The sequence below is a fragment of the Osmia bicornis genome, chromosome 14 (assembly GCF_907164935.1).
Source record: "Osmia bicornis bicornis chromosome 14, iOsmBic2.1, whole genome shotgun sequence".
Taxonomy (NCBI): domain Eukaryota; kingdom Metazoa; phylum Arthropoda; class Insecta; order Hymenoptera; family Megachilidae; genus Osmia; species Osmia bicornis.
In genome coordinates this window covers 5,540,883-5,559,159 of record NC_060229.1, presented here as the reverse complement: position 1 = coordinate 5,559,159, position 18,277 = coordinate 5,540,883, and the positions used below count along the sequence as shown (strand labels likewise).

Genomic DNA, 18,277 nt, shown 5'->3' with positions numbered 1-18,277 from the left:
TTAAATTTGACTGTCTAATTTTAGTCAAAGAATTCTTCCATGCATTTCATAGATCTGGGTCAGTATTGACCCAGCATCCACCACCCAACGCTCGAAACTCTAAGTCTCAGTAACACATCCTTCCATATTTACAAATAAAATTAAAGATTTCATGATAAACAGTATTACAGAAGTTGCACTTTTAACAATAACAAAAATACGTCCCAACAATAAAACATTGTATCAAATTCATTCTGGCACAACGTTTCAGTTCAAAGATGCACCTATCAAATGCAAGCACGAGCGATTAAGTCCAGTATGCAAAAAATTCGTAAGGGTTAGTCTGTCTGCCACACCCCTAGGTCCAAGGAGTACCTTGACGGTGACCTTCGTGGGGGTAGCATTCTGTACTCGATGTTCTCCAGACCCCGGTACGAGTTCTACGGAATATAGAGAAAGAAGATAGGGCAGAAGGAAGGAAGGAAGCGAGTATGCACGTGTGTATGTGAGAAATAGAATCTCGAGCTCTCATCGTGACCACGTAGTTACGTGTATGTGAATATCGTAGATGAGGGTGAACGACGTAGAAAGTTTCGATGTGTTGGTATATGGAGCCAACATCACCGGAGCGTCTCGGCGTTGAAGGCGCCAAAGCGTCGCGGCGCCACCCCCGGCGCCCGCCATAACGCCGCCAGCACCCACCTCCCTTCGCTCTCTACAACTTCTCTCTCTCCTCTTTCTCGTGTCTCTTCTCTTGCTCTCCTCCCTTTATTCTTTTTTTTTTTCTTTTCTTTAAGCTCTTGTCTCTGTTTTCCTTTATTTTATTCCCTGGTCGATTTTTTATTTTTAAGGTAGCTTTTTTGTTTTTAGTTTATTTGCTCTTTTGGTGCTTTTCAAAATTAATTAATGAAATAATTATATACAATATGAAGACACTTCTAATGTGGTTACTTTTGGCAGTTTTCAGAAGGACCTGAGGAACGAGCTGCAACTGTTGCTGCAGACATACACAGAGGAACAAGAGTACCACGACATAAGACAGAAGAACCAACGATAAGCTGTAAGTAAACTATTAATTATATACAATTTCTTGCGCTTCACTTCACATTGTATGGTAAACTTTGATAGGATTTTATCCAGAAGTGCCTGCGAACTGTTAACACAATTTAAACTTGACCACGAAACTTATTTACAAGACAGGATTCGATTTGCAAATCGCTGGAGATTCTCTTTCGTCAGTATCCTCGTAAAAACTGCCCTTCTGTCCACTCGTTCTCTCTTCGTTCTTCCCGTCGGCCTATGAGTCAGACGAATCGTGAAAGTGTCTACCACTACCCCTGTGGTGTCATAAACTTACCCCTCCGTTATCCAACCACGTTTGGTCCACGAAATTTATCCTTATTCCACGAGACATCCAGCTCCTCGCTCAATATGGAATACTTTCTGGCCCATAAGCCCGGAAACGCGATACTTAATTGCGACAAATACGGCTCGTAAAATTTGAATAGGCATCCGACGATTGAGAAAGGGGTTGATAGGGACGTGCACCTTCTCGACGAGCGAATTGAATTTTCCCTCGCGTGGACAGGGCGCACGCAGGTTCTGCAGGGTGTTTTATATGATAAATTTAGTTTTTCGCGGGAAATCGAAATTCGGACCGGTGCAGCTGGCTGAAGGGTGAAATTTGGGAGGATCATCGACGAGCGCAGTTTCGCGAAATTAAATTCTTCGGAGAAATTGAAATTTCGACCGAAAATGGGAGAATGTTATTTGAAATCTGGTAGTATATTTATAGGTAGTATTTAATTGCTTCTTGATTTAGGGAATTTTTGGGAATTTATTTTTAAGTGAAAAACATCTGTTTTAATTAAAATTTTTAATTAAAATAAACGCACGTATAAATGGCATACCTACACCTATATTTTTCTCAAAATTATGTAGATAATTAAAAAGGTTTTAATTCTTTTAGGATTATTTTGAATAAAACATGATCACTGGAATGAAATAAAATATACGTAGCTGGTACTTCTTTGAGTAACGTTGATAGAAAGTTTATCAGTGCACTTATCTTCTCATTTAATCATTCGATACACGAATACCATCAAACTGTCCACATGGTACTTTCCATAAATCAGGCAGATCTTCAATGAACCATAGTAAATGGCATCAGAAGTCGAAGATCTGTGCTGACTGATTCTCTGCTATCTCCTCGAATTATCTTTATATCCTTCGGTTTGTGGTTAGTCTATGCGATGCACATCTGTCGAGCTGCAGTTGCATTCATTTTATTATTTTCTATTCAATATTTTTATCCCTGTGAAGTTTTATTTATTACTTGATTTTCGAATAAACAGGATTGGTAATTCGGATCTTAACACGTACACAATTTGACACATTGATTTATCGCGAGATACGAGGACACCACCCAGAATTCGCGAGTCTCGGTGGGGGTCAAACAAGCAGCCAATAGCAATGGTTCAGACATTTTGGCGCCGATGATACGAGATGTTGTACAAAGTCGTCTGCTAACAAACAAGTACCGCGCCATGTCTGATCCATAGAGCATTTCCGGTTCTGTTGACAGCAACCGGAAGTTTGGGTTGCGAGTTTACGTAACCTCCAGACTTTTATCTCCACATTTCATTTCTGTTTTCATGAATTTAAAATTGTAAATTGTTTTATCATTTCATTTATTGAATTTGCAATATTTAATGCCCATATTTCATACCAAAAAATAAGCAATTGATTTTTTTGTACTTGTCGATGGGGGTTGCTTCCCTTAATTCAACAAAGTATGGACTTAAATGAGCATCACTTTTCGGTACCAAAATTTTGCATCGGGAGTCGACCATATGGATTTGGGGCGGGTGGTAAGTTGGATCGACAGGCGCATTGTCAGTGCGATTAATCGAACGATAAGTTCGACCGTATACGAAGAGAGTGATTGACGCTACCACGATAAGGCTTGATGGTTCCAAGAGAGGGACAGTCCAATCGAGAAAATAAGAGAGACGGAAGGAGTGAACAAAAACCGAGAAAAAGGGATATTCGCAGTGGGGTTCTTAGCCTTGTCCCTGAAGAAAACCATCCTGCATGTTCCCTTGCTTCCGCCCTTTCATCTCCCTTACTTCTGCGTCTAACAGTCTAACAGAATCAACCATATCCACCCTCCCTGGGCTCGGCAATTGTTTCGGACCACCTCGTGGTTGTTTTAAAAACGTTTCGATAACCTTCTGTGGCTTTTCATTTTTTGTCACTTGTTCCAGGAAATGAAATTATTTCTCTCTCTTCTGTTTTTATTTTTAATGGAATTTATGAGTTTGATTGTTGCTAATGGAAGTAAACTCGAACTGGTAATTGGTAAAATTTATATCAGAGGGGATAATTCATTTATATTGGTTTTAATTAAAAAATTACGGTTTAAAAATATACATTTTCTTGTGAATTTTGAAGTATTATTATTATGTGAAAGAAGTATATATTACCTGCTATATAATTTATAATAGTTTGAAGTTGTCGCAAGCAAGAGATAAAGCGGTGTTAAAGTCGTTCGCGGAGAGTATTACACCGCTTCACGCTTTAATCTTCTCGACTTCTCTGGAACTAATTCATTTTTCGCCCTGGAAGGGTGAATCATCCCTTGTACCATGACATTTCACTGGTATTCATCCAAACAACTTAAGAAATAAAAGAAAATCCCATAATATATTAACAATGTTTTTAATAATAAAAAGAAAATACTACATTCATCATATTTTACAAAAGTATTTTTACATACCAAATTTTACTGTGTAAGCAGATTTTTGAAAAATTTATTTGTTTAACAAATGTACTAAGAAGTAATCAATTTTTTCAATTATTGTACTACACTTTAAATGCACTTAATACACATAGAATATTGAATATTTTTAAAAGAAAAATCACGTAGTTTCTTGCTAAACAAGCAAAGCTTTGTTATCCCCATGATGTTTTGCAAGCATTCACGGTCAGCTTGCTGACTTCCGAACGAAAGTGCCGTTGCATAAATTGCCTGTACATCTCAATTCACCCCCCGGGATGGTGACCATTCTCTTACACGTCGTGCTCCTGAGTGACACTCTCCCACCCTCGGTAGGCGACCACCCCCCTACGGACTCGCATTACCATCCCTTTGCGTCCCTTCATCTGATAGGGCTCGATTTTCGTCCAACCTTTTGTGCGCTTGCTTGTTTAAATTCGACCCCAGGAAAATTACTGAAATTGTTATGAAAATTTCCTGTCGATTCGTGGCAGAAAGCTTGCTTACATTTGATGACAGATTAATTGGATGAATGATGCATCAGATAAATAATTCTATGGTACTTGATAGTTTACTGTTATTTATTTATTTTTTTTTTAATTTTATTTCCATCGAATTTTTCCAAATATATTTATTTAAAATTTAATTTCCAATAACAGAAAACAAAAAGAACAAAAGAAACGGGAGGATAAAGTGAATATCCAATCAAAAGTAACTAACCACGGTAATTATTGTTATTGAATTATCCTTTTAAACCTTTACCCCTTTGAACCCAGATTTAAGTTTTAATTAATAAAAGAAGAAACAAAGGAAGCAGACATCCGATTACAAATAATTCACGACAACAGTAATTATTAAATTGTATTTGCAAATTTTCCAGCCATTTAAACGAAAATTTAATTTTCAATAAAAGAAACAAAGGAAAGGGAAGGTGGCAATGATAGACAACTACCATTAACTGAAATTTCAACAAACGTGTTTTCCTTTCACGTGTGTGTGCGCCACGATCCCGTAGAGGGGTTGCAGGATACTACTCGGGCTGGTAGGGGTAAAAGGAAAGCTACCACCATAAGGGTGGACCAATCAGAGCGTCGGATCTATGCGGCGGCATCGGCGCATGTGCACCCTTCGGTGGTGACTTTGGTTTGGGTACCGCGCGCAAGGCCGCAGACCTATCACTTCTTTGGCGACAGCCGTCGGGGTAGCATCCTTGTTCTCGTCCTAGTCCTCGTCCTTGCATCATCCCCTCGACACACGAGTAACCAAGTCCGTTCTCTTATTCCTATTTTCAACTGATACTCCATCCTCTTATATCCATTCCTCTCTTCAAATACTCCTTTATTTTTAACCAAACAAAGTTACGTTGATTCTGTATCAAAAGTACAATCGTTCAGTTCATTTTCTTACCCCGGGGTGAATTTTAGATTCATAGTTATTTTTGTTTGTTTTATTGGAAAATTTTTGTAGAATCTTGATTCCTCTCCAGGTAATATAATAATTTCTTCTGTGAAGTTTTTATAGTTTCATTGAAACGTGAATATGGTCAGTTCAGTATATATTTTTTTCTATTTTTGAGTAATGTTATTTTTGTTGAAATATTTTGTTTGGTGTCACGTTTAGTTTGCAATGGGTGCAAAGCTGTCGCGATGGGAATTGTCTGTCGTGCCTTAAATAGCCGTCCAAAATCGAACTGGTGACAATAAGAAACGCTTTCTTTTTCGCCTTCCAAAGAGCCTTAACGAAACTGTGATCTTTTATTCGAAAATTCTCTTCAAAATTTCGAGCTTACTTGGCTTCGTGCCTGACGCACGGAACCGGTTGCCTTAATTCGAGTTTAAGGATCGTTGAAACTTTTATCCCCCTTCCCGTTTTCTCTGCCTCGAATTTTTCACGGAATTTCGACGAAAACCTCGTCCGTCCGTTCCTGTGCCTTCCATCCAAAAACTTCTCGAAACTTCTCTTTCTCTCCTTTACCTTTCGAAATTGAAACGAGTGTCTAAAAAGTATTTGGAAAGTTCCTCGAGACGCTTTGTGACGTTTTCGTTTTGAAAATTCGACGAGTAGCAAAGATCCGCAAGACCTGACGAAACTTCGGAGGAACAAGTGCAACATGCGTCTCGACCGGTGAGTAAGAATCGTCCACGTGTTCAATGCATTCTGTCACATGAAACATGTGTGGTTATTTTGGTAATTTCCTAGTGGAAAATTTTATTCTTTATCTGTTGATATTTATTATTTATTAATGTCTGTTTTATAAGAAATTTGAAATTCTTTATTTAACCCTTGAACAGCGGAGCCTGGGTCAATCGTGACCCGAACTTACAGATACAAAGTTATATTAACAAGTTTGACAATCACTATAAATTTTTGAGAATAAAGATTAAATATTATTCATTTATTTAAGTACAATGTTAATTCAAATTTTTTATTTAATTCAATCATTTCGAATAGTATTTGTGAAAATAAAACTTGACACTGTACAAGGAAAATATAGTGAAATAAAATATAAAATGAAATAAAACCAAGTAATTTTATCCAACTGGATAAACCAAAATTTTTTTACAATCGAAGTATCACGAGGTTTCATCTTTCGCAAAAACAAACCTCCGGAATAGTGATATTAAAAATAAATTTACGCGAACAAGCGAGAGCAAACGAGTCTGTTTTTTTTCCGGGCAGAGAATTGATTGCCGTGAAACAATCAAGATAGGGAACTCAATTATCAAGGGTGAATCGCGACAGTAGATCTCTGAGGTCTCGAAATCAGATAGTATAATGTGAGGGTCAACTTTCCTCTACACCCTTCTGTAGGATCATCCTATAGACAGGGATGGGTGGTAATGACCACAATAGAGGCATTTTCAGAGTATCTTCTTTTTTAACCACAATTAACTCTATTATGTCCCTTTAAATTGATGTGACACAAAATAAAAATAATTTTTTAAAAATATAAGAATTTCATAATGCAATGGGGGAATAAATTATTTTAAATCTTAGAAATAACTTGAAAAGCCTGAAGTGTCATCGAATAAAAGTGTAGGGTTAAATTGTTGTCACGGATAAATCAAAATAGTGGGTCTCCATAGATTCTGTCAACCGAACCCTGTGGTTTTCATAGCCAATTAGTGGCTTTGCGAATCGTAATTACGCGTTGTATTGTGTTCCACTCGAAAAACGGGGGTTGAAAGTATAATTTAGTGGAATTTAGGGGTCGCGAGACAGTTGTCGACGTTAATTCGACGATTATTCAAATTGATCTTATTAATTTTCGTAAAATGCACTTGTTAGGATTTGTAAGAGATTATATAATTATTGAAACGTCTATTTATTTTTCATAATTAAATATTATTGTTATATGGGTGGAAGTTAATTTTTTTACAGTCATAGTTAATACTTTTTATTTAATGCATTTATAAAATAATTTATAAGATCAGTATAATGTTTTTTATATTTTACACTTGATCTGTGTGGTGTAAGAATATTTTCAGAACAATTATATAAAATCACAATCAAGTTTGTCAATTTTCTCAAAAAATGAATTTACACGACTTTCATAATTTTTTAAAAATATGCATTTCATTATTACTAAAAATGACTAAATGTTCACTCAAACAACGATCTTCAAACGTTCTCACGGTTTCTAGTTGAAATTTGTTCCATCTCGCGAATCGTTCCAATTTTCCCTAGCCGGATCCACGGGGGTGTGTTACTGGGCCAGTAGTGCGCAGAAGCCCCGAACACCCCCGATGTGAATTCACCAGAACCCTCCTCTCGTCTCTTACCCCTCCACGCTTATCTCTCTTACTCGCCCCGTTTCACCTTCCTCGTCACCCTACCATCCCCTATGGTACGAGGGGTGGTTCCCCAACAATCCTCTCGGTTACATTCGAGCCTTAACTCGGACCACGACGCATTCAGTTTCTGATCGGCAATGAAACGGTGCTGTTCCTTAATTTCTCGAATAATTCGCTCGATCGGCTTTTTGGTGCGTGTTTGTATCAGCTTCTCGCTCGATATGATACGGTGTATCTGGTTAACCCCTCTGACTCGACGCTTCTCACGACCAATAGATATTGTTGTAACTTCCAAAATAGTTATAATACTGAATTGTGCTTTTTTATTATAACGGAAATATTATTTTATTTAATATGTTGGTTGGTGTAGTGAAACTGGACACGTGGTGTAAGGTATATTGAAATTTTAATTATTAAGGGTGATAGATGTAATAATTATTTACATTTGAAAATGTAAACTTTTTATTTTATATTATTATATAGTGTAATAGTATCACTATTCAAAATAATATTTTTCTGTTCTCTTCTCCCTCAATTATTATATTAATCCTCCCCTATTATATTAAATTTACTGTGTTGGTCACTGATTGCCCTCGCGATATTTATTATAATTAATCTCAATTTCAATAAGTTTTAAAATAATTTTATAAATCAAAGTGTGTGTAACAGTGTCTCAAAGGGGTTAATCCAGCGATTTTCGAGGGTGGTTTTTGTTCGAATTTCGTAAGCTTCGAGGATGGGTTTAACCTATCGCTACCCTGATGGATCCTCAACAGTGATCAGGTGACAAAATGTGTGGTTCGACATCTTTTCATAGAATATTAATCCATTCAATTCGTATTTATTAAAAGTATAATGATAATAAGTAATTATGCTTGTATGTACATGTACAGTGACAAAAGGTGACAGGTTTTTAGTTTTCATTAAATTTGTTTCAAGAAATACAGGGTATCTTTAAATGAACGTCTTCGTTCTCATTCTCATTAAGTAACTCTTGATTAAGGTAAATACATTCAGATATCAAGGGGTTAAGTGAACATCTCGAGTGCAAGCGAATTCTTTATAAAGTAGTCTAGATTTAATGTGTATAATTCTCTTTCATGAAGAAGCAGACATTTTACTTTTAAAATGTTTCAAGTCTGATCACTGATTTTATCACTAATACAGTCTACTGAATTTTAACTTAATATCTTTTTTGTAATAAATTTGTTTACATTTATTTTTAAAAAATTATTTATATATTATTACATATTAAAAAGAATTGAATTACAAAAGACAATAAGGGTTTTCAGTAATTTCATTAATAATGAAACGTGAAATTCTTTCGTATTTGATAAAATAAAAATTTCATGTTTTCAAGACTGTGCAACGAATGCAACAGTTAAGGGAAAGTTGAATATGTGATAAGCTCTCCATTTGTAACTAATGAAACGTAACTGGGACAGATAGAATTACTTTTTTTTCAGTAGAAATATATGAAAAAAAGTGGTAGATAGGGAAAGTTGAACGATTTCACGAGTAGCACATTGTACAAGTGCAACGTGCAATTGCATTCATCTTCTGAATAAAATTTTTTTTACTACAAATCATGAATATTATGTTCTATAGTAAATATATAAATAATTAATACTTCTAATACTAATCACTATTTTAGACTTGAAAAATGGCGCGAGAATATTTAACGAGGATAATGCAGTGTGACTCATTCCGTTTCCATGATAATTCATGGAATATCTCAAAATGGGTGTATCTCAAAAAGTACACTGAATAAAAAAAAAAAGATGAAATGTATGGGATGCTTAAAGTGGGCCAAGGTACATAGTTATAATTTCATTCTCAAGTGACATCTAAAGGCGGTAAAAGTGTTACAAGGTTATTTATTTTATTCAGAATAAAATCTTTTATTCAAACTGACCAATGCATAGTAGGGGACGCGTATTTCAAGCGGGAAAGAAGTTAACCCTAGCTGATTCATTTCATTAGTAAGAGTTAAATAACGTGTTGAAACTGGTGGAAAATTTCTGTCAGGTGGTACGACAAAAGCCACTCGTCACCTGCTGAAATACCACGTGTCTGCTGAATACGATCATTGTTAATGTGAAGGATCACTAACTTCTACCAAAAATTCACGGTTATTACCTCGATTTATACTTACACAAAGAGTGCTCAGTATCTCTGAATGGAAAATCAATACAATACAACTCTATATTATTTTGAGCGAAAGGAAATGGAATTGACTGAGGAAAACAATGGTATATCAATTTCAAGCATTAACGAGCGATTTATTAAGCGTCGAAAACAGTAAGATACCGTTTTGATATTCGGGGAACTATTCTAATTGTAAGTCAGACGAACAATTTCGTGGTGAATCTCTTCCTTATACTCTTCACTCTTCCTTCAGCTCTGCTGCCTTCTAAAAGAGTTGATCGGTTATTCGAGTCGATTGTCAATCGGGAGTTCGTTTAAACCGGTGACAGCGATAAATACGCGAGTGACATTCATGAATCGAGCGACGATTATATTTAACAGGCGGCTGTCAGCGAAACGCTTCGCGGAGAATTCAATTGGATATTACAAAGATCCAACGTGATAGAGGTTGAATCTCTTGTCGCGTCGGGATTTCAGCCGGTTTCATAATTCTACGGAAAATCAACGTGAATTCGTGTTGCACTTTCACGATAATATACCTCTTGTATGAAGCATTTCAAAATTGAAATAGGAATTATGCAATGGAAAGTTAAAAATAATACAAATAATAGTTCAATATTATAATTAAGTCGGAAAGTCAATGAGAATTTCATCCCCCGAGAACAATGAAAGAGAAAAAGAGTTTGAGGGACTATTTTCAAAGACCTTTGAAAGTTTGTATAAGAAACAGTGGCGGGGGGGTTAGGTTTCCCCGGGGGTGTAAGTTAATAAGTCATTGGAACAGCCCGTAACAGGGTTGGTACTTACGGTACTTACGAGGTCATTCTTTAGGGTGTAGTGACAGAGGTGCAAGGGGTGCGGAGAAAAACTGTGTCATCGGTATTGCAAATCGAACTTTAAGGGGTGAAATTGTCTCGATACTGTATTGATAATTACTTGAAAAGAAAGTTTGTCCAGTCTATCATACTTTTGAATGAATAAATTTTTAATGATGGAAAATTATTTTTATTAGATTATTTTATTTAGAAATTCTTTAAAGCATAAACATACTTGAAAATTAATTGAATTTTATTATCCAGTATTATTTTATTTATTATTATATAGCAGATTATTATATAACAATTTTAGATAAGAAAAGGAGAAGCTTATTTTAAATTTTATTTAAAATTGTATAAGGAACATCGATTTTCAAGTAAACGTTTGAAGGAAGCCACAACGAGTTCACTTCCACAAGAAAGAAAATAAAACGTCGATACAAGGCGTGAATCCGGAAAGTGCATTTCCTGAAGGGAAACTTCACACGAGAGATTGTTTCGCTTTTCTCCGCGATCAAAGACCATCGAGATTGCGGAACCACTTACAGCCATTTACTTTCGGCCGCTGCGGTACTTGCCGCGCTTCGTTCCCCGCGATCTCGAGGCGTCGAAAGCAACTCCGTCAGCTTTTTTAACTCCATCGCCGCCTTACGAGCTTCTTTTTTTCCCAAACTCACCCTTCTACCGTTACAGGGATCACCCGACCCTTGTCCCATTCTCGCCACCCTTCGTCACGAACCACCCCGTGGCCAATGACACAGTGACACGAAATAAATTTAAAGAAGCTGAAGATCGATTCGAACGTTGTATCGAGACACTGAAAATTTTTCATTACTGATTTGTAGTTGAGTATTAATTGTGAATTAATGAAATCTTCGATGTCATTTATTTGGAGGCTAATTTCAAAGGTATAATACTATGATAAAATATGCACGAATTTCATGACCATTGGACAAAGTGTTAGGCAGCAAGTTAAACGAGGGTGAAACGTTATTTTTTACGCTTGCTGTATCAACAGCGGGGGTTCCTTGTGATTGGCATGTATGCCAGGATCCATTAAGAGAACTGAGCCGTTGATTACCGAATCTTGTAGAGCGTGCATAATCGTGTCTTCGTTACCTCGTAGCAATCGGCGGACCCTCAATTAGTTCCCGTCAGGCGTCATCAACACGGAAAGAGACTGACGTCTAAATTTAAAGACCACGATCGATTTACTTCCGTTTACTACCTATCTACTCGTACCTTCTATTTATTTCCTTCTTTTTCTTCTACCTCTTCGATGCAATCTTTCTTAATTTTATTAATGGTTAATTGGATCACTTGATTAACACGTCAAGTATCTAATTATTAAGAATAGTAAATTAATTTTTAAATTTCAATTCATCTTTTAAATCAAACCGCAGGAATCTAATAACAAAATTCAGAATACAAAACAGGGGAAGAGAAAATAAAATGGATCAGAAAAATTGAACCCTGAAGAAGAGTAACAAACTGAAGATAATCCAGCATGAACGAACGATAATGAAAGAAATCACCGTCAGAAGTTGATAAAAGAAACAACCATATCGATAAAAGCAAGAAGCAACGAAATCAACGAAAACGAAGGAACGAAAGAAAGTGAAATGGGGTTGGAAAATTAGATAGCAAGGGAGAAAAGCGTGTAATGAAAAGGGAAAGGGAGTAAAATAGAAAATAACAGCAACTAAGACGAAGAGAAACAGAACGAGGCGAGAGAAGAAGGGAAAATGAAAAAAAGTGACGATCTAAGGGAGGGGTTGGTAAGAAGGGAAGGTCTGCGGTGGTTGTGCTTCAGTTTGACACAGTCAGAGACCCTCGTTGCCTGGCAACCTTTAAGGGTGGAAGTTCACATTGGCGTAGGGTGTACTTGCAACGAATTTATGCGCCTGGACCACCCTCGACCTCTAAAAAAAAAAAAAAAGAACGAAACAGTGTATAATTGGCGACTTCTGAGGGCTTATGATATATCGTGTAACATCCCTGTGGATACGTAATGTAACTTGGAAATCTGGTAGACATTTTTCTTTGGGGATACTCGATTAGAGATTGCGGAGGGTTGAATAAAGATAGATTGATTCGTGAGTTGTTTTTTTTCTTTATTTTTTGTTTGTTATTAGAGAATAAGTTGCTTTATAAAATTAAGTGAAATGATCAACTCTTTTCCATCAGGGTGATTTGTTCTCCAAATGTACAGGGATTATTCTTAACTTGTTGATGCAAACGGAGCATGCTGGGACGGTGTTTCACTCCAGCAGGGGGTAAATGAGACGATTCGTTTCCCCGATCGATTTAATTAGCTTCGATCCGGTCACAATTTATTTTGATTAGCCGAAAGCGTGACAGGGTGGGCTCCACCGTTCCGGATCCCACGCTGTACCCTATGGTAAATTCTATAGAAAATGTATCATATCGTACCATACTAGGGAAGATCAATATACATGACGTCAAAAAGGGGAGGATCTGGATTTTATCAGTAGATACTAAAAATCGTTAAATATAAGAAAAAAGTTCTAATAAATATTTGAAAAGAAAAGAAACCAATTTTATTTAATTCATTATATTTTTTTAAATAATTTATAATCTATATTTTTTATTCAAATAAAATAGAGCCAGAAATGATATGAACTGTGAACTCGAGGGTGGAAGCAAGAACTATCTGTTATTTTACGATAATATACAATTACTTGAATGGGAGGATGGTTGCCCATGAACGAGTACAATGCTCCCTTGCAACTTGTTGCACTTGATTCAGCAGTAAACCAGAAATCGCATATCCTCGTAAAGTCTTTTATGCTCTTCGTAATACCGTCGTAATAGAAATCGGTCAATGATCCTGCACTATCTTCTAGTCTATGTATCTTCAAATTGGAGAGGGTGGTTGTCCTTGTGAAATAAATCGACAAATAAATCAAAATTATTGAGTGAATCTTTTGTATAGATATTTTAAAACATGGTAGATAGAAACATTTTTATACGAAAAGTTTTTTTATACCAATTGGAAGACAAATATTGTTACTAGTCAAAATCCTTAAATGGCAGTAGTAAGATCAGTCATAAGTCAGACATGTCAATAGAATTTTGAATAGAAATTGAAATCATTAATCAGTGTTATTTCTACCTTTCAGTAGAGTGATTCCGGTGGTTTTTGTACACGAAGATCACCCAAGGCAGTCGCAATGGCTACCCTATCCTTGCGTATCTCCATCCCGGAGAAAAACGCCACGAAGATGATGCAATTCGACCCAAGCACATCCGTTTACGACGCTTGCCGTATTATCAGAGAGAAACTCGCTGAAGCGGGTAACATGGGCCAACGTAAGCTCCTACTTCCAGCTAAAATATCTACCAACGTTATAGTAACGAACCCACGAATTTGCATTCCTTTTTTTCTTCTTTCTTTCACGTTGAAAATTTATATGAAAACAGCAGGAAAGTTAAATTAGGGTTTCTGTATATTTTTGCCAGAAAATGTTTATAATATATTTTCTTCTTCAAGATTAATCTAATTTGTAATGATCTAGTAATTAAAATGAATAAATTTTAAAATTATGACGAGTACAGTTACGATCATCGATGATTTTCCAAATGCCAATAGCGAAGGACTACGGATTATTCCTTGCCGACGAGGATGTGAAGAAGGGCGTATGGTTGGAGCCAGGCCGAAACCTCGATTATTACATCCTGAGGAACGGCGATCTGCTCGAGTACAGACGTAAACTGCGGACCCTCAGAGTGCGCATGTTGGATGGAACGTTGAAGACGTTGCTAGTGGATGACAGCCAACCCGTCGCCAATCTCATGGTAGTAATTTGTACGAAGATAGGTATCACGAACCACGACGAGTACTCGTTGGTACGTGAGCTAGTCGACGAAGAGACCGAGAATCAAAAGCCGGGCAATTTTGGCACCCTTACCCTGAAGAGGAGGAAAGAGGAGAAAGGCGAACGAGACGCGAAGATGGATCAGTTGAGGAAGAAGCTGAAGACTGATGACGAAGGTGAGTACATTTGATTTGTTTAAATAATTCGTATTTTTTTCTTCTTTTTTATTATTAAAAAATTCCATTTGACTTTCAATATTCCACAGCCTATCATGTTTTTCTTATTATAACAAATATGTTAGTCACTGGTCTAACACGTTGCACTTAAAATATCGGTTTCCATCCGGTAACAAAAGGAGATATTATTTTCTTCTTTCAGTGAATTGGATAGATCCTAGTAAGACGTTACGAGAGCAAGGAATAGACGAGTCAGAAACGGTGCTGCTACGGCGAAAGTTTTTCTTCTCCGATCAAAATATCGACAGCCGAGATCCGGTGCAATTATCTCTTTTATACGTTCAAGCAAGAGATGCAATTCTAGATGGCACGCATCCGGTTACTCAGGAAAAAGCTTGTACTTTCGCTGGGATACAATGCCAGATCCAGTTTGGTGATCACAAGGAGGACAAGCATAAGCCCGGCTTCCTCGAGTAAGTTCTTTCACAAACAAATGTCATTTTTCTTTTCATTACAAGTATCTTATTCTGTCATTTTCATTGTTGTAATAAAATATGATCATCAAGTACATCGGAAGTCAAATTGATCAACTATCCCAATCATCGACTAATCATTTTATCGTTATTTTCTTACAGCCTCAAGGAATTTCTACCGCAGTCTTATTTGAAAGTGAAGGGAATTGAAAAGAAAGTCTTTGCAGAGCACAAGAAACATATTGGTCTCTCTGAATTAGATGCCAAAGTTCTATACACGAAAACAGCAAGGTCCCTAAGCACTTACGGTGTCACGTTCTTTTTGGTTAAAGAGAAAATGAAAGGGAAAAATAAACTGGTGCCTCGTTTGCTTGGTGTCACTAAAGACTCTGTCTTGCGACTCGATGAAAAGACGAAAGAAATATTGAAAACCTGGCCGCTAACTACCGTCCGACGTTGGGGTGCCTCTCCAAACACTTTCACACTTGATTTTGGCGACTATTCCGATCAATATTACAGTGTACAAACCACGGAAGCAGAACAGATTCTTCAATTGATCTCTGGATATATCGATATCATCCTGAAGAAACAGAAAGCTAAAGATCACTTTGGTATTGAAGGTGATGAAGGCTCTACCATGGTCGAGGATAGCGTAGCACCTTTGAAGTGAGTTACTTGTTTATTACTTGTGTTAATTTGTTAATTGGATAGATAACATTTGTTAGGATAATTAGCAGTATTGGTAAATCAAACAGCAGTAGTTAGTCTTGTTTTATTTGTCGAATATTGAGTTTGTATTTAGAGAACAATTCAGGTTCCTTTTTTTTTCGAAGCAAGGTAAAAATGACGGAGGAGTTTTTGAAACAGAGACAGAAAAGTTACATTGAAGCTAAAAAGAGACAAGTGTCTTCAAAGTAAATAATTTTTGTAACAGTATCTTTTAGTATAATTTAAAAACTGTATTTACCTTTAATAATTTTCTGAGCAATTAAGTAACTTAAGTAACAGTTTAATAACTTTGGGATTTTAGATTCTATTAATTAAACTTGGAATTGGTTTAGAATATTATATAAAATATAATGTTTCATTTATTTTCCAGAGCAACAATTATGCAACACGAAACGAGTAACGTTGGCAAAGGAAACGTGGAAGCAGTATCAGTCGCTATACCAGCAGTCATGAGAGCTGGAGGAGATGGTAAGTATTTCAAAGAATCTCCCAAACATATTTTGTGTACCAAAATCAGTGTCTTGTATCATTTATTATCCTTTAGAGTGTTAGTCCTTTGAGAATCTCAAATATAAGTAAAGTAAAGTAAATCAAAGTATCTAAGCTAAACTAAGACACTGTATTTTGGTGTCGTCGCTAAGCCCCAGAACGATCAAAGAAGCTACAGAAACCAAAGAAATCCTTGCACGGCAGAGAAATCCTGTTCGTTGATTTTGTACATACAGTACATATTTTTTTTTTTCTTTGTATTTTTATAATAGTTCTGTACATGTAAATTTCGGCCTCGCTTGTCCGCGAACATTGTATTTTGCTTCGCTCATCCGTGCGATATTCAAAGCTTCTTGTGTCGAGCAATAATCGATCCTGAGGATCGACCCTTGTAAATACCACTTGGATAGTTGCATGATACGATTTGTAGGTGCTCGACCATATGGGACTGGGCACATGGGCGGTGCTCAATATACGACTGTCAGCGGCCAGGTGAACATCGCTCACGCTCCACCGATGGTAAGATCTATCATAAACATAGGATGCTCTTGCTCATGTTGAATTTCAGTATTTTAGCTATTAGAACGTGGTCATGATTATTACTTTTTAGTTACGCTTTATTTGTTTATGACCCTTAAGTATGAAGGAGGTTTCAAGTTAGGATCTCCCTAGGTTCTCCCCAGCTTTCCCTATCAAATATTAAGTGTTTCACCTCAATTTTGATAAAACTTAGATATGATGTGGCATTTAAGACAATATTTAATCAACTTAATCAAAACAATTGTTTCTACAATAAAATATTGATAATTCACATGAACAGGAGTCATCTCGATCGCTTCATTATAGCATTTATTTAGATCGAGCATCTTTAATGGATCGCAGCGAGCATTAACGGTATATTTAAATTATAGAAGATCATTAATCAAATGATTTTGTTGCACGCTAAGGGAAGAGAACTTCGAAAATTACTAATTGACGGTTTAAATTTATTTTCATGCTAGCCGCCTTCTATTGCGGACACAGAGTAGGTACACGATGATAAATCATTTAATTAATTATCATTGGCCAGTATTTATTTGATTCGATTCAATTGTTATAGATAGAGAATACAAAGTTCATTGTAATACGAAGATTTTTTGTAATAAAATATTTGATCATTAATTAAGTGGAATAATCAATGAACTCTGTATCGGAAAAATTGTATTCATCTAGCATACAGCTTTGTTAGACAAATTTACATTTGTTCCAAATTGGATCAATGATCTCCACCTTCTAAAAATTAATTTATTCAAATTCTTTTCTATTTTACTTTCTATTCAAATTTATTAAAAATTCTACATTTTGCGTCTATCCAAACCCAGTTAGTTAGGAACCCACGTCAAGTTCAAACGCCCATCATACAATCAATTTACTTTTAAAAAACAAATACATATAAAACCAGGTGCAACAAACCAAGGTCACATCCGTCCTATCTGAACCACAACGTGCCTTACTATCAACAATCACCGCCGGTCACGAGGTGATCCACATCGCGGAAACCGAGTTATCATGCAAGGCTCCACTTCCGGAATTGGGAACCGATCCGGCCTCTTTGAAATGGATCGAACAGACCATAGACACGCACAAGCAGAACGTAGGTTCACAGATTGCGGCGATGAACGCCGCTACAGCTCAGGTAGTCACCCTGACCTCGGGTCCAGCCGACGATGTAGATCACACAGCGGTGGGTGCAGCGATCACCACGATCGCTACCAACCTTCCAGAAATGACCAAGGGTGTCAGGATGATTGCTGCTCTAATGGAAGATGAGTCTTCCGGGGATAGACTCTTAGATGCAGCCAGGAAGCTCTGCTCTGCGTTCTCTGATTTGCTGAAGGCCACTGAACCTGAAACTAAGGAGGTACGTTCTTTTAGTCCTTTTTATAAAAATGTATCTTTTTTTTTAATTTAACTTTTAAGACTTTGATCTTATAAGAAAAAAAAATCTTAGAAATATATGTACTTTTTTATGCAGCCTTTCTACATAGCGATTTCAGCCTATGAAAAATACGTAAGCA

At 36.5% G+C, this 18,277-nt stretch overlaps 1 protein-coding gene across 4 annotated transcripts in view; it reads left to right on the top strand.

The window, feature by feature from the left end:
* The window catches only part of LOC114875915 (talin-1), a 37,606-nt gene that overhangs the window by 6,220 nt on the left and 13,109 nt on the right, over positions 1-18,277 (top strand). For 3 of the 4 annotated variants that reach the window (XM_029186762.2, XM_029186759.2, XM_029186763.2), the window contains exons 2-9: positions 940-1,039; positions 13,658-13,847; positions 14,128-14,529; positions 14,732-15,002; positions 15,165-15,668; positions 16,102-16,199; positions 16,651-16,739; positions 17,662-18,120. In XM_029186762.2, the coding sequence (XP_029042595.2) occupies positions 13,709-13,847; positions 14,128-14,529; positions 14,732-15,002; positions 15,165-15,668; positions 16,102-16,199; positions 16,651-16,739; positions 17,662-18,120 (1,962 nt within the window). In that variant the 5' untranslated portion in view covers positions 940-1,039; positions 13,658-13,708. The remainder of the gene's footprint in view (positions 1-939; positions 1,040-13,657; positions 13,848-14,127; positions 14,530-14,731; positions 15,003-15,164; positions 15,669-16,101; positions 16,200-16,650; positions 16,740-17,661; positions 18,121-18,277) is intronic. The other variant, XM_029186760.2, reaches the window with a different exon arrangement.